The 17915-nt window shown below is 44.9% G+C and overlaps 1 protein-coding gene across 1 annotated transcript in view; it reads right to left on the bottom strand.

The window, feature by feature from the left end:
• LOC138284184 (aminopeptidase Ey-like) overlaps nucleotides 1-17915 on the bottom strand; it is a 663484-nt gene that overhangs the window by 43845 nt on the left and 601724 nt on the right. Inside the window, exon 20 of the mRNA XM_069222683.1 lies at nucleotides 5010-5091. Coding sequence (XP_069078784.1) covers nucleotides 5010-5091 — 82 coding nt within the window. The remainder of the gene's footprint in view (nucleotides 1-5009; nucleotides 5092-17915) is intronic.

The raw sequence follows: 17915 nt of genomic DNA, 5'->3' as shown, positions 1-17915 counted from the left end.
CTGGGAGCAGATAGAGATGTGGAGTTTGGAGTCTCTGAGCTCACATTTAAAAAACAAAAACATATTTTGGTAGAGTCGCTTTTTAGACTGTGTGCTTGAAAATGCCATTTTTAGAAAGTTGCATTTTGTTGCTTGGCCATTCTGTGCCTCTGCCTGCCTGTGGAAGCCACATCTGGGTCAGACTGACTGTTGGGCTGTTTGTGAATTCCCTCCTGACAGTGACACAAAGGAAGCTGAGTTGTGTCCTGCATATCCTGATGAGCCTTCCTGGCTAGAGTGGGGAGGGAGGAGCTAACACCTGCACCTGAAATTGCTGTGGCTGACCTCACACAATGCAGTCTCCAACCTCCTGGAGTATGTCTGGGGCCAGGCCAGGGCAAGGCAGGACCTGTGAACAACAGACACTTCAAAGGCAGAAATGAGTATAAGTAGTGGACCCAAAACCCCAGAGTTTTAGAACACTTCTGGATCAAGAGGAACCCCTGCCAGGGAGAAGAGCTGGAGGAGGAATACTGTCCCTTTGCTGTGTGTGCTTTGCTAAGTTGGCCTTCATTCTGCCTTAAAGAGGACAAATACTGGATTTTGCTGTGCGTCCTGCTTGTGAAGAGTCTCCAAGGGTTTGGATTGAGCGTGCCTCCTGTTAAGAAGTCCAAGGGACATCAAGGACTTCATCTGCCAGCACCTGAGCTCTCTTGCTGAGACCCCCTCCCCTGACTTGCCAAGTCGTGCCACTTTCAGTCCCTGGGCTCCTGGAAGGAGAAGTTGTCAGAGAAAATCCATGCACTGGAGCTGAGTGGCAGAAAAATCGACCCAGCGCCTGCACTGCGGCTGAAACATTAACACAGTGCCGGTGAAATTGATGCATTGCCAGCTCAGTGCCGATTCATTGCTGCGGTGCCTCTGAAATATCACGCATCATCCCTTGGCGTCAAAATCTTCAACATTACAGCATGGACCTGAGGCTGCTGGTCTGGGAACTGACTCATCGCTAGCCCGGCAGAGAAAGAATAATTTGCGGGTAAGGAATGGACGCATCGCTTGCTTTTCAGATGCACGCTTGCCCGTGCGGCTTTATTTTTCATGCATATCGGTGCTTTGTGCTAAAACAATGCATCCATTGATCTCTATGGATCAAGACTCTTTTTGCTTTACAAATTCATATTTTTGCCTGTGTATGTTGGATTTTTGTCGTTGTGGTCTTGTTTGATTCAGATGAATATTTGCTATTTTACTAAACTGGTGTGGAGTCATTTTGTGGTGTTTTCACTGTGTTACTGTGTGGTTGTGTAAATACTTTACACATTGTCTCTGAGATAAGCCTGACTGCTTGTGTCAAGCTACCAAGGGGGTGAGCAGGGTTTATCTGAGCTGTGTATCTCCCTTACCCTGACTAGAGTGTGGGTCCCTGCTTGGACAGAGTGCCAACTGACTGCCAACCAGAGACCCCAGTTCCAACAATGATTTGCAAAACTTAAAATTTCATGTCCAACTTTTTAATTACAATGCACCCTGCCCTATGGGCTACCTTAGGGGTGTCCTACATGTAATAAAAGGGGAGTTTAATGCCTGGCAAGTGGGTTATTTTGCCTAGTCGAATTGACAGTTTAAAATTGCATTAGGCTGCAATGGCAGACCTGGGACATGTACTAAGGGTACTCTTAAGAGTGTGACACACTATGTGCTGTAGCCCACTTGTAGCATTTACTTTACAGGCTCTGGGCATATCACTTTACTAGAGACTTATAACGAAATTGAATAAACCAATCAGCTGTAAGTGTGGTGCACTACTTTCAGTAGCCCCACTAGTATCACTTAACTTACAGGCCCTGGGAATATGTTATACCACTTTATTAGGATGTATAACTAATTTAAAAATTCCAATTTAGCGTGAGTCAATTTTACCATCTTCTAGGGAGTGAGCACAAGCACTTTAGCATTGGTTGGCAGTGGTAAAGTGCACAGAGTCCTAAGGCTAGCAAAAACGAATTAGTAAAAATTGAAGGGGTGAAGGCAAAGAGTTTGGGAGCCTCCCTGCAGAGAGGGCCAAGTCCAACACTGACCAACCCTCACATATTGTAGATGTTCTTTAAATAATTGTGACTATTGTATTATCATGGTATTTGCACCATGGTGCCCATCCTTGCCCCATTGTGGCCATTCTTGGTGTAATTTTGACTATCCCTAAAACAGTGGTGGTGAAAATTCCTAATATTTGTTGTTGAGGATGATGATGACGAATAGAAGGATTTGTCCATGTTTACAGTGGAACACATGAATGATTTATGAAAATGCATACCTGATGTTTGGAGATCAACAGTGCATTGCTTAAAGATTCAAACCTGGCCTTTTGGGACAAAATGTTTTTTTCAGGAAAATGACAAGTTTCTGTTTGTTCAAACGGAGCTTATTCAAGTACATTTTCTATGTGCTTCATGGTGAAATATCTGAATAATGTGAATGCATTCCGCCATAAAAAATAAATATATAAATGTGCTGATTTTGTTTCCGTGGAACAATACCAATTCAGCTCCTAAAACTTTATTTGCCATTATCACTAGAACATTTTGGAGTATGCCGCATAGGTCCAACCTATCTTCTCTCGTTTTATCCTGTATGCCACATACCACTGAAAAACAGCACTGCTGGAAGAGTATATAGGATTTGTCTCGATCTATTGTGAAGGGCCTGTGATTGTGAGCTTTGTTTTGTTTAATGTTTAATTTGTCTGCCCTGCTAACTGCAATTAGATTCTCAGACAAACGATGTGACTGGGAATCTATTTGGAAGGGCACAATGAAGGTACGAGGAACAAGATATGTAACCTTTTTTAAAACATGAAAGGCTTTGTGACATTCCATAATTAGATCATTTTAACTGCTGTAATACTTAGACTATTTGAATACATTTTTATTTGATGATGATGATAAATTGTCAAGATAAATTGTGCCGTCATTTTACAAAGGTTTCTTGAAAAAGATAATCCTGGACACAACTGGAACGAGTAGGGCTTCTCTAACACTCCTCTTTATTATTGAAATATTTCATAAGTGCTTGGTCAATACCTATAGAGTTTTATGTACAATTTATACCATCAAATAAACGGCCATTGAAAACGTTCATCAGCAACCACTGTTTTAAAGTACATAGGCCCATATTTTTACTTTTTTAGCGCCACTTTTTGACGCAAAAACGGCGCAAACTTACAAAATACAATAGTATTTTGAAAGTTTGCGCCGTTTTTGTGTCAAAAAGCAGCGTAAATGCGGCGCTAAAAATGTATAAATATGGGCCATAGTGAGCTGGCAAAGCTCCTCTACAACCCCTGAGATTTCAAAGTTACATGGGACAGCCTTGTTAATACAGCGCCCAGGCCTCTGTCCACCCAAAGGTTTACAGGGTATTCTGGATTGCTAGTCTCCGGACGTAACTAACATCAAAATTATCCTGATGGTCTGTGAATGTCATTCCAATTGATACATGTGAGGGACTTAGGCCCAGATTTAAGAGGGCCTAGCGCTATTCCAGCGCCACATTAGTGTAATTTCTTTGATGCTAATGTGGTGTTGGAAGGCCAAAAACACCACACCATATTTACAGTGTGGTGCAATGTTTGCATTGCTCCACTTTGCAACCCCTTGCGCCACATGATGCCTGCGCCAGGCATAAGTTATGCAAGGGGGCGTTCCGGCATTAGGGGGGCTGAAAAAATGTCGCAAAGAAATCTAGGAGATTTCTTTGCATCATTTTTATCATCATTTTTAACACTTGCTAAGAACAGGCGTTAAAGGGAGTCTCCCATTGTTTTCAATAGGCCTCTGGGTGCTCTGCAGGATCAGCGTCAACATTTTTTATGCTAATCCTGCAAAGTACCATACTAACATAAAAAATGATGATGCTAGTACCCCTGATTACGACCATGGTGCGCCGTATTTTAAATATAATGCACACATGGTGGCATTAGGGGATGCTACGGGGTGCAAGAAAAGTGGTGCTGCACATAAATCTCTACCTAAATAACTTTCCAGAAATAGGTTAATCAAACCAACCAGTAGGTACGGATCATATTGCAATTTACAAGACACGCCTTTTGCCTCTGATAGTGTTTGTCAGCAGTGGAAGAGAGCCACCAGGCATCAGTGACCCAGCAATAGGATCACATCAGAACTGCTGGCGCACTCAAAGGATACAGTGGCCTGGCAGCATAGGAAAGGGTGTCAGATAATTTAATGCCGGGGGGATGGAGCTGTCTGGTATTCTCATTTCGAGAGCAGCATCCTGCCAACAGTGGAGAGGAGTCACTGGGCAAGGTCATTGCTTGAGAAGAATTAAGGCGACCGAGGACAGAAGTCATTGTACACAAGTGTGGTCAGCATGGCCACATCAGGGAAAAGGAGTTGCCAAGCGCTCATGTTAGTGTCAGACTTGTACTCAAGCGCTGACAAAAAAGAATACAAAAACTCTAATGCAATAAAAGATCGGGACCAAGTTAGCAGCTTGGTGGCAAGGAAGAGGAGTAACTGGGTGTCATTTTAAAGTCAAGCACACACTGCAATGCTGGTAAAAACAATAAAATAATCCCTGATGTAATTAAACACATATTGCCTTATTCACAAGATCAAAGAATGACATAAGGTATTGAAAGCATGATGATTGTCCCTGGCATAAATTATTGAAAGAGTGATGATTAACCTTACTATTTTAGATGTAAAATAATCCCACGTGTATCACAGTGGAACCACTTCACATGTAATAGAATAATACACCAACTAGCCAATGGCATGATAGCGTATGTTTCTCTGGGCAGAAGCATAGGTTTTAGAGTTGGGAAAACAGGTATTTCACACTGCTGTGCAATTAATTCAGGCTTACAAAAATCAGCTTAAACTAGGTCCCTTTGTATTAGGGGAGATAACTGGTCACTCTTGCTTAAACACATCACTAATATTCCAATGGCAAATAGTACTACTACTGTTACCTCCTTTGCGGTATGTTTGAGTATGATGACTCACCTGCTTCAACTCACACTCTGAAGAAAATCTTCTTGTCACCCCATTAATCAGTTCGGAAAATGCAAATAAACTTCCACCGAATCTGAAAAAGTAGGATACCAGACAATGTTAGATGATACCCAAAATTTGGAAGGTCATCATATCTTCCAATAACTGTAAAACAAAGACTAGCCCGTGAAAGTAATGAGTCTGAAAGCATTCAACACTCCTCCACCTTTAGCAGTTCTATAATAATTTCACATTTCTAACTGATTACTGGTAAGACTGTGTGCTGATTTTTGTGCAGCAAAGTTGTGCAAAATTCTTAAGTTTGCAACTTCATGAGGTTTCTCAGAAACGCTATGTTATATTGTAGGTGGCATATTTCAAGTCTGGTGTTTAAAGCTCTCCTTCGCAAATAACTACCCAGAAAGCCTTCAGACATTTGGTTGATATTTGTTGAAAAGAGATGCAAGAGGCAGGAAGACGGAAGATGGAACTTTATTATAAATAGAGCCTGAAACAATAGCTAGTAGTCAAGCAGCTCCTACACCTACTGAAATAGAGCCTGAGCTCCACAGGAAAATGACAATCTGAAACAAGCAAGTGTTGTAGCAATAAAACCATTGCAACACAACCTCTGCCTTTGACTAAACCAGGACAAATACAACAAAGAAGGAGTGGGAAAGTATTTCGACTGAGCACATAAAGGAGTCTCGTGAATAGTCAAAACCTCAAATTGCCTACACCCTACGAATTCAACAGAGTAGGTTACATAACGATGACAGCAGACTAGAAAGACACCTAATCCAGTTGCAAATCATCGAGCCCCACTGGAGAAAATGTATGCTCACTCCAGAGTAGCAAACATAAAGGAGAGGGCTGTGGTACTGCAACAATTTTCAGAGGTGGGTTCTGCCTTCGGTGTTATATCAGCAAAGTCATAAGGACTGTTGAAAATCCAAGACTCACACAAACAACAATTGGAGCACATGTGCCAAGCCCGTTGAGCAGAAGAGTAGTAAGGATGTGGAATGTAGCAAGTAGTGTATTTTGAAAAATATTGTTGCAAATAGATTAACATAGCATGGTATTGCAGTGCACTGTCTCTTATAGGCAGCATATTTTCCATAGAAATGGCCACAAAATTTTTATAGACATGCAGTTTTTTTATAAACACATTTTATTGTTTTTCAAAAAAAAAACAACACACACCAGTGGCCATTATCACAAGTGATATCATAGTACAGTAGGAGACAATATTCAGTCCGGCAGAACCAGACCTTGGTGTTCTCGCCATCTTCCCCATATCTTCCCATGTTTGTGCGGGCAGCCCCTTGCGATGTTGATAGGTTTTTCCTGTTGGGCAAGAAAGTCCATTCCTGCCTGCCACTCCAAAGGGAGGGGGCCTGTGGGGATTTCCGTTTCTGGGCAATGTCTCTGTTGTGCACCATTTGGCAATCCAAGTGAATGTACGCTTGCCCACAGGCCACCAAGGTCTTTCAGCAGGGCCACACTGGGGGTGAGATCCAGGGATTTAACAAGCACGTGTGAGAGTTCCTGTGCTATGCTCTGCCAGTAGCAGGTCATGACGGAACAAGCCCACACCATATGGCAAAAATCTGCGTTAGGCACAGGACAGCAGAAGGCAGGGGGCTTGGGAGCCATTATCTATACAGTGAGTGTAGGAGGCTGGCCTGGTTTGTAGTGAGTACTTACACCTTATACCAGGTCCAGTTATCCCTTATTAGTGAAATGTAGTCAATGTCTAGCAGCTAGGCTGTCTAGAGGTAGCTAGCAAAACAGCCAAGGCTGAACTAGGAGACATGCAAAGCTCTTGCAATACCACTGTAGTCACACAGTACTCACATACATGAAAGAAAATACTCACTGTTACAAAATAAAGGTACTTTATTTTGGATGACACAAATGGCAAATATACCTTAGAGACTATAATCCCTTAGGAGGTAAGTGATATACACAATATATACACAAACCATATACTAAAGTAGTAAAATACGAAAGTCGGTTTCCCACCTATGCAAGTGTAGTGTGTAGAGGGGAACTGGGAATGTAAGAAAACACCAAAGGTTAGTAATAGAACCCAACCCAGAGGCCAGGAAAGCATGAGTAAATCACAGTAAGTTTCCTGAAACATACAAGAAGTTGTGATAGATTATGCAAGAACCAGAAGAGACTGCAAGACACCCATTATGGATACCGGGGCCTGAAGACCTGTAGAAGAAGGGGACCAAGTCTAAAAAGCTCTGAAGAGTCTAGGGAGAACAGAAGCCCCTGCTAACCCGGGCAAAGGTGCAAAAGAAGAGCAACCAGTGAGAAGACAAAGGGGGTCATTCCGACCCCGGCGGTCAAGGACCGCCGGGGCCGGGGATGCGGGAGCACCGCCAACAGGCTGGCGGTGCTCCTCAGGACATTCTGACCGCGGCGGTTCAGCCGCGGTCAGAACAGGAAAACCGGCGGTCTCCCGCCGGTTTTCCGCTGTCCTGCAGAATCCTCCATGGCGGCGCAGCTTGCTGCGCCGCCATGGGGATTCTGACACCCCATACCGCCATCCTGTTCCTGGCGGGTATGGGGTGTTGTGGGGCCCCTGGGGGCCCCTGCAGTGCCCATGCCAATGGCATGGGCACTGCAGGGGCCCCCGTAAGAGGGCCCCACTTTGTATTTCAGTGTCTGCTTTGCAGACACTGAAATACGCGACGGGTGCCACTGCACCCGTCGCACATACCCACTCCGCCGGCTCCATTCGGAGCTGGCTTCCTCGTGGGGAGGGGTTTCCCGCTGGGCTGGCGGGCGGCCTTCTGGCGGTCGCCCGCCAGCCCAGCGGGTAAACCAGAATGGCCTCCGCGGTCTTTCGACCGCGGAGCGGCCATATGGCGGCTCCCGCCGCCCGCGGGGGTCAGAATGACCCCCAAAGTCAGTTAAGCACCCAAGAAGATAGATGCGGGTTACTGTTTGGTGCAGAAGATGCCTCCACCCCAGATGGATGATTACAGTCTGGTTTGCATCACTGGATTCTGCCAACAAGCTTTGGCACACGCAGAACTCGCGGTTGGCAGAAGATGGCACTGTCCGGTACCATGGGGGACCTGGTGGCCTCTACCCAGCCTCTACCCAGGAGGGGGAGGCAGGGGGCTCTCAGCACCTCAGTGAGCCCCCAGAAGACCAGGCAGCATGCACAGGAGTCCCACAGCATGGGGACAAAGAAGGTGCAAATGGATGCCCAGCGCCTTGAGACCCTCACGGGTGAGTAGCGCGCTCTATAAGTCTCTTTGATTGATTGATTGATTGATGCCCATGTAGCACGACACAAAGAGATCCCACTCAGTAAGCTGTGCATCGCAAGATGGAGTTCTGGGGCCTAAGCTGTGCTGTGCATGAAGAACTTCTTGGAAGGTCGCACACAAACGTTGGCAACGGCAAGTCATGTGGTGCACAGGGGTACTGTCTTGCATGGGGAGGCAAGCTCTTACCTCCACCAAAGTTGGACAGCTGGACGTTGGGACTATCTGAGTCACTTTAGTCCACCACCCATGTTGCTGGATCCACACTCCTCGTATGGAGAGGAGACCCATGCCACCGGTCATCGCTGCAGAGAGGTACCTGCTATAGCAGGGAAGTGACTCCGTCACTCCATGGGAGATTCCTTCAGTTCTTCTGGTGCAGGCTGAAGACAGGAAGTCCTCCGAGGATTCACGACCAGGAAACTGTTGCAGTTGCTGGCAGGAGCTAAATTTACAATGTTGCAGAAGTCATCTTTGCTTCTTTGTTGCATTTTGTAGAGTTCATGGAGGGTTCAGTTGTGGTTCTGTCAGTAGAAGATGAAGTAAAGGATGCAGAGGATTCCTGCTGGAGTCTTCCAATCCAAATCTGAAGAAACACCCAGAGGAGAGACCCATGTAGCCCTGAAAGGGGATTGGTCACCTAACCAGGTAAACACCTATCAGGGGAGAGCTCTGACATCAGAAATCTGTCAATTTCTGAAGATCATTTTTTAAAAGGTGTTAGGTTAAGGTGCCAGGTGAGCTCAGATAGCATTGAGATATGTTTCTCGAAGTACTTGAAGGATAGCAGACATATAGGGATGTCAGATTGCCAGGATAAGGCATTGGCATCTCCCTGATCAGGACCAGCAGGGATTTGGGTTAATTCACTTGGAGCCTGGACGCCTCTCCTTACAGCTCAAACAGAGCCAAACTGTTAGGTGGTCATCCCCCAACTTTGTGTCTGCCTCCCTCCACTTTTCTGACACTGATTTTGCTGGTTCTAGGACTCTGCGCACTTTACCACTGCTAACCAGTGCTAAAGTGCATATGCTGTCTCCCGTAAACATGGTAATATTGGTTCATTCCCAATGGGCATATTTCATTTACTTATAAGTCCCTAGTAAAGTGCACTACATGTGCCCAGGGCCTGTAAATTGAATGCTACTAGTGGGCCTGCAGCACTGGTTGTGCCACCCATATAAGCAGCCCCTTAACCATATTTCAGGCCTGCCATTACAAGGCCTGTGTGTGCCGTTTTACTGCCACTTCCACTTGGCATTTATAAGTACTTGCAAAGCCTTAAACACCCTTTTTTTTACATATAATTCACCCCTAAGGCAACTCATAGGGCAGGGTGCTATGTAGGTAAAAGACAGGACATGGACATGTGTTTTTTTAAATGTCCTGGTAGAGTAAAACTCATTAATCCATTTTCCACTACTCCTCTTTTCATAGGCTAACATTAGGGCTACACTCATATACTGTTTGAGTGGTAGATTCTGATCAGAAAGGGGTAACCAGGTCATATTTAGTATGGCCAGAATGGAAGTAGAAAATCCTGCTTATTGGTGAGGTTGGATTTTACATTACTATTTTAGAAATGCCACTTTTAGAAAGTGAACATTTCTCTGCGCTTAAAATCCATCTGTGCCTTACAGCCTGTCTCCAATTCACATCTGGGTGGGGCTGGTTAACAGCTCCCTTGTGCATTTCACCAATACAACTACAAACACCGGATACTCAGTCACACCTGCACTCATCTGCTTACTAAATAGGTCTTCCTGGGCTGGAAGGCTGGAGGGGCCTGACACTTATATTTCAAAGGCTAGTGGCCTGCCCTCACACAATGGATTGCCAAACCCCCTACTGGGACCCTGGCAGACAGACCTGCACTGAAAGGGGAACTTGTCCACTTCAAAACCACTCTTTGAAGTCTCCCACACTTCAAAGGCATCTTTGGGTATATAAACTGGGTCCCGGACCCCACCAACTCAGACACTTCTGTACCTGAACCTGAAATGCAACCTGTCAAGAGGAACTGCCTGGCTGCCCAAAGGACACATCTGGACTGCTTTGCTGAGAAGGACTGCTGCCCTGCAGTTACCCTACTGTCCTGCTGCCCTCCGACTTTGCTGAGAAGTGCTCTACAAGGACTTGGATTGAGCTTGCCTCTTGTTTCTGAAGGCACATGGCGAAAAATATTTAATCTCTTCAGGAAACTCCTTGTGTGCCGAAAATTGATGCACAGCCTGTTGGAAACTACCCACAGTCGTTTTGTGACTGAGAAATCATCACACAGACGAGCCAGAACAACGCAGCCAGACTTCCTGATGGAAATCAACACAAAGGGGTACATTCCGACCGCCGGGGCCGGGGTCGGCGGGAGCACCGCCAACAGGCTGGCGGTGCTCCACAGGGTATTCTGACCGCGGCGGTTCAGCCGCGGCCAGAAAGGGAAAACCGGCTGTCTCCCGCCGGTTTTCCGCTGCCCTGTAGAATCCTCCATGGCGGCGCAGCTTGCTGCGCCGCCATGGGGATTCTGACCCCCATACCGCCATCCTGTTCCTGGCGGCTTCGGCCGCCAGGAACAGGATGGCGGTATGGGGTGTCGTGGGGCCCCTGGGGGCCCCTGCAGTGCCCATGCCAATGGCATGGGCACTGCAGGGGCCCCCGTAAGAGGGCCCCACCCTGAATTTCAGTGTCTGCTCAGCAGACACTGAAACTCGCGACGGGTGCTACTGCACCCGTCGCACATCCTCCACTCCGCCGGCTCCATTCGGAGCCGGCATCCTCATGGAGTGGTGTTTCCCACTGGGCTGGCGGGCGGCCTGTTGGCGATCGCACGCCAGCCCAGTGGGAAACCCAGAATACCCGCGGCGGTCTTTTGACCGCGCAGCGGTATTCTGGCGGTTCCCTCCAGGCGGGCGGCTCCCGCCGGGGTCAGAATGACCCCCAAAGTCCCTTGCATTGTGGAAAGAAACTACATTGTCTGTGCTGCGACGGAAATTCCAACGCACACCCTACTTTTCCACGCATCTTCTCCTCTGCAGTCCCCGTTTGGTTATTTGTGATGCAAACAGGTACTTTGTGCAAAGAGACAACTGTTGCTTTCTAAGATTTAAGACTCTTTTTAATCCTGCAAAAGAGATATCTCAACTCGTGCTTATTGAATCTTTATTGTTTTTACCTTAATTTAACCAGGTAAATATCATATATTTTTCTAAACCTGTGTGGTGTATTTTTGTGATGTTTTCACTGTGTTAATGTATGATTTATTTCACAAGTACTTTACACATTGCCTTCTAAGTTAAGCATGACTGCTCAGTGCCAAGCTACCACAGGGTGGGCACAGGATCATTTGGATTGTGTGTGACTTGCTCTGACTAGGATTGTGGTCCCTATTTGGACAAAGGTGTATACCTCTGCCAACTAGAGACCCCATTTCTGACATAAACAATAAGGCCCTGAAGTCATTTTGGTCAGTGAAAAAGAGCAGGATGTTGTCTGCATGTATTGCTATTTTCTTTTTGCATCCATCGACCCAGGCCCACATGCTAATTTGCTCATTATAGCAAATGATTATTGCCAGGGGTTCAATCACCAGGGTGGAGAGTAGTAAGGACATGGGGCAGCCCTATAGCGTGCCTCTTTGTACAGGGAATGGGGAGGAGTGGCATTCTTTGATTTGGACTTGTGCCAATGGGTGAGAGTATAGGAGGTGTAAGTTTGCGAAAGTGAGGCCCTAGCTCAGGATATACAAGAACATTGTTTAAGAAGGAGTAGTCAACTGTGTCGAAGGCCCTCTCAAAATCTATCAAGAGGTGAACTCCAGGGTGCTGAGTTTGTGCGCTTGGAAGTGTGCCACCTGGACCCTGCGGCTGCAACGTTGGGTGCTTTGGCCCATCACAAAATGGCATTGAATCAGGTATGGCAAGGTTTCCTTTAGTTGGCTGGCCAAGACCTTGGCGAATATCTTAATTCCAAATTTGATTAATGAAATGGGTCTGTAGGAGGCGCATTCCTCGAAGGAGTGGCCAGGCTTTGGGTTGACCACAATCAAGGCAACATGAAGTCTGTTGGGGGAATTTCTAGTAATATCAATGAGTAACCCGTCGGTATTGGGTGTTTTGCCCTTGGCCATGTCTAAGAGTGCAGCTTCTATTTTGTCAGTGGAAATTGGATTGTCTAGGTCACTGGTCGCCATTGGGGGATGTGAGCGTAGAGGAGTTTTATCTATCAACCGGTGCTGCACTTCCTGTGGAAGCCACAGTTTAGGGCATACTATTCTTGATAAAAATTAGGAAACATTTGCAGTATGTCGGGGTGGAGAACCCTCCTCATCCCTAACCTGGAGGACTACTCTGAAAGCAACCTCTCTTGGGGCCTGCCCATACAGGAGAATCCAGATTTATCCCACTGTTCATAAATTTGCTGAGTAATCACTCTCCAGCCTGTTGGATGGAGGCCCATACTACCATGAGAACGTGGGTAACTTCAGCGGAGGGCTAGGTTAGCTTGGTGAACCAGGGACTTAGTCTTAGTCCACAAGGGTCATTACGTGAACAGATTTTATTTTTCCTTGCTTCGGATAAATCTGATTTTCTGGCTGCTCAGAGGATGCAGGCTGAATCAACCATGCCCTAGTTTATCTTGAAAGTAGATTGGAGCTCTGACTCCAGGAAGTTCCATGCGTTCAAGCGCCACACGGGCATCCTTGCAGATTTTGTTTGTACTAGGCCGATAATGAGGGGAGTGTGATCGGATATACCTCAAGGTAGGATGTCTGTGGCTGGGAGGAGAAACCAGGTAGGACACCAGCCACTCCAGGCATCACAGAGTCCCAGTGACTCAACCCAGGATGTGAGTTGGCAGCTCCAGTAGAGGCACCAGTAGAGTCAGTCTCCAGGTGCAGAACTGCCATGAAGTCTCTGCCAACAATAGTTGTACTAACTGGGAGGACAGATAGGGTGGTGGTCAGGAACTGCAATGTAGTTCTGGGTGTCTGATGGGGACGAAGACTGATACAGAGTTGAGGGGTTTGCCCTCAAGGGACCCCTCCAACATATTGCATCTACCATCTGGTTAAGTGTGGTTAGTGTGAAAGGGAAGCTCTTGTGCAGTAGAATGGCCACTCCCCTGAATCCCCAGATGAACCCCGAATGGTAGATTCAATCGTATCCAAATCTCTTAAGGAAGGGACAGTGAGTGCCCATCAAGTGGGTTTCTTGCAGGTGTAGCTTAAAATATCAAAGAATGTGTTGTGGGTTCCCCTTAGTACCTGGGTTGGACACCCTTATTTTAATTTTAGGTCCATTGCCCGTACCTTTAAACCCAGAGACACATTTGATTCATTTTACTCATTTCATACGTTTTAGCAGAGCCAGCCTTTAGCTCATTCTTTTTATATTTTAATAAGCTGCCTTTTCTGAGAAGGCATAGTTGTTCGTATTGCACAGTTTATCACCCCATCGCAAACATTTCACTTTGTGCCCTGCTCAAGGCTGGTATGTTGGGTATATGATATTCTAACTAGTAGTGCGGTGCCAGAAGTTAAGAAGCTAGCACTCACTTTTTAGACATATTATCATGTCAGGCCTGTCCTTAGAACACTGTATGATTTGTTATATAAACACCACTTAAGCCTAAGGAGAGCAGAGGCAATTCCATTCATGGCTATCCTATGACATACACCATTCAATTCACAGCTTTGCTGGTCCTGGCACTGATTCTTCAGCCAACCAGGAGGATTGCCAGCAGACAGCAGGCATACCCTTGCCTTCCTTTCAGCTAAGTGGTCAGGTCCTTCCCATAGACCAGGTTGGGCAGAAGCATTACCACATTTATGCTCTCAGGTTTTAGACAGTAGGGTGTAAGTGGGAATCTCTAGGTTTTATGATCATACCAAGATGGTGGGGGTGTTTATCTTTCTCACTCTGATAGTGACAATGATCACTGTATTATGTTTCATCTGCCTAATTATCACAGCCAATGCTTTTTATAATTGGATGCAATTGCTTCAGTGAATATATTGAAACTTATCTTGCATATCCTCGTTTGCCTTGGCATGCGTGAGTCCTTCCGTAACTGAGAGAAAGGGTATAATTTGTTCACCACGACTTCCTGAAGGAGTCAGAGCATTGTGTTTAGGTTGCCAAAAATCACCTTCAACTTCTAGGTTTGGGTGAGGCACTGCGAGCTAGCCAGAAATAAGGCAAACAGCTTCCAGACGGTGTGGGACTGACTCAGTCACCTACAGTTGATGGTGCTGCTGCCCTAAACTATGCAGTCCTATTCCCAAAAGAAGCACCATACATGGTCCCACCAATGTTGGTCAGGCATACATTTTAACAGATCTCCTCTGTACCTCACTCTCACATGCCTAAGGTACCTTAATTACTTTTATACAGAGACGTCTACGGTGTTAGGAAAAAGCCTCCTCAGCTAAATAGGTAGTACCTATGTAAGCCTGGAGGTTGCTCAAACTTGAACTTTAAGAGGATTCCCCATTTAGTGTTTCTATCTTTGAATATTACCATTTAACGTTGGCACAACCACAACTGGTGATAATTCCATTAAATATGAGACAACCACTTGCACAACATTTATTTGCTCATGGCCTCCCTAATGGGGGTGGAGCTGTTATGTTCGTGGCAGAGGCACATGATGCGTACAGAACTGAAATATTCTATTCATGGGTCACCTTTCCTGCAGTAGATGCAAATTCAAATAACTTTTATACATACAATGTAACTAATCCACCTGCACAACACAGAGGTCTTGCATACTTACAAATACCACTAGCATATCATGAGTACCATAATTGGTTTCAAGGTGCCATTCCACACATTATTCAGAACATCAGGTTAGGTCTTAATGAAGGACCTACGTGGCCAGAATTGGTAACATGCACACCATATCTAAACATACAGAATTTACAGGCAGTAGACCTGTGCCCATTACACAATAATTTAGTTAGGATATATAGACGTTCAGTACAGTTTATGTTTCGGACCTTAAATATCGCCCCAGCGAGGACTGCTCCAGCTGTACCACAATTGGCTGCACCCGGGATAAATCAGGTGACCATGCATTTGATAATGGGTAAGATTATCAAATGGCATGAAATTCTGTTTTGGATAGCACATAAAACAAATCAGCTAGAAGTAATGTTCCCCTATACAGGACCCCCTGATAAACAACGAATTATCACATTGTGCTTGCTATTTGGAATGATCTTAGGGCACAGTACTGCTGCAAACTACACTACCACACACAGAACTCCAACACTTGCAAATTTGCTGGAAGTGTCAAAACAAATGGAAAACAAACATGGGGTGGCCCTGTCCTAGATTTGGAGATGAAACTGATAGGCAACGTTGGCATAGTCTCTTCAATCATACTAAGTAATATTAAAGGAGACGCAGCAGCAATGTCAGTACACCAGAAGCATCAGCACATTTCTTAACAAGATCAGGAAAGCAAGCTGCCCAAGATAATCACTGCGACTTATACTAGTGTAGGTTGTGATAGTATGGGAGCCAGACCAAGAAAACCACAATTGCAAGGTAATTCCGTTAAGGAAAATACAGAGCAAGTACAAGAGGGTTCTAAAAAATGCTGGGATAAATAGAAAAATAATAAACATAAGGTAAAGCACAGAGGAGAATTTCTCCATTCGGAGTCCTCAGAAAAACGCTATAACTTAAGAAATTGTTACAATTTGAAACCTCCTGACAGATATCAGGATACTGATACACACCCTCATTGTTCTTAATGGAATGAGAAGGAGGGCTAACAGAGCACCAAAATGAGTACAAAAAACTAAAAACTGTCTCACAATGCTCTTCAGGGACCACACTGAAACAAAGAGAAAAAAACCTCCACAACAAAAACCCCAGTTCAAAAAGAAAAAAAGTTGTGGCAATTTCAGCTAATTATGTCACACATAATAAGAACGTTACTGAAGAACGGGACGTGGGTATTGACACTGTTAGACAGCATGGTAGAGGTCACAATAATTCACCTGAATCTTCAAGAGCTTCTGGATGTGACAACAACTAACAACTACCTTGAAGTCGAAACAGCGGACTGGAGTGTCTTTCAACCGGACAGGTATACAAACTAAAAATTCAAATTGAGGGGGACATTAAGCACACCATTAAAGTGATCTTCTGGGGAAGATTAACATGCAGCTCTGACATTCTATAAGTGACAAAGATTGGTGCCCAGAATTAGTCTGTACACTCCCACTTGTGAAAGCTGTCATTTTGCCTTCTTTCTCTGTCCTTCCTCCTGATACAGTAAAAATAGCATATGCCACAGATTGAGCTCTGGCGCAAGCTCTGGCACTGTACTGCAACCATGTGGGTTAGGATAGAGATTCTCCCTCCCCCGTCATACGAATTCAATACAATCCCCAGATACAACCTCAGTAGGCAACAAAACATGAGACTAAAGCCCCAGTGAGAGAAATTCTCTCACAGCTTAAGTAACCGGGAGTAATTGACCCCTGTGTATCTCAAAGAATAACCCTTTGCTTCCCCTTGCTAAGACGGACTGTTCATATAGAATAGTCTTAGATTACAGACAATTAAACAGTCATACATGCACATGTGCAATACAAAGTTCCCACAGTACAGCACTCATTAACAACATAAGGTGCAAAAAATACAAAACATCCTAGGATATTTCCAAAGGTTTTTTCTATCAAAATCTAGTGCCTTAAGGCCAGGAACTAAGCACATTTTCCGTGTTGGGTTCCCAACACAGATTTTGTTTTCTTCCAAAAAGGTATAAGAGCAGTCCAGGATTGTTCTCAGCATGTGTGACATTAATATAGAGTAATATTGATCCTGAAGCGTTGTCTTATGTAGATGATATTTATCTGATGGATGATGAGCTAAGCACACCCCTAAACTAGGCAGGATGGATCGCATTGTTTTGGGATATGCTGATCATGACTACAAATTCAACTTAAAGAAAACAAAAAATGCTTTTCTTCGTGTCCTATGTCCAGTATACAAGTTATCAAATAAGGGAAAGAGTCTGGCACCACAATTCACAGAGAAACATGCACAATTACAACCATGAAACAACATGAAGAAACTGCAATCATTGCTTGGTTTCTTTAACTTTGGCAGAATTTACATTCTAGATTATGCGCAATGCATCAAACCACTTTATGATTTAATAAGTCCCGATATCTCAAGCAAACATTGGACACCACAACAAACACAGATTCTCAGATCTTTAAAGACTGACATGCTTGAAGCAAAATACTTACGCACACATCTAAACAAAACAAATGTGGTAATCTGGGTCATTCCCTGTGCCATCGATTTCACTTATGTCACATTCAATGAAGGTGACACAATACCCATAGCATACAACTCACATCTATACTCCAAAGCAGAGATGAATTTTGCACCAACAGAAAAAATACTGACTGCAGTTCAGGTGGTGGTGATAAAGGAGAGACCATTAGCCCAAGGGAAATGCATTACTGTGGTTACCCTACTACCACCCCTTGAGAGGGTCACACAAGCAAGCACAACAAATGTAAAAGCATTACACCCACGTTGGATACAATGGGCTACCCCCTGGATTGCCACTGATGTTGATATTGTTTTTGATCTAAAATTAC

The sequence above is a fragment of the Pleurodeles waltl genome, chromosome 3_1, assembly GCF_031143425.1.
Source record: "Pleurodeles waltl isolate 20211129_DDA chromosome 3_1, aPleWal1.hap1.20221129, whole genome shotgun sequence".
Lineage (NCBI taxonomy): Eukaryota > Metazoa > Chordata > Amphibia > Caudata > Salamandridae > Pleurodeles > Pleurodeles waltl.
Note: the sequence above shows the minus strand (reverse complement) of the source record. Positions and strands in the feature narration are given on the sequence as shown.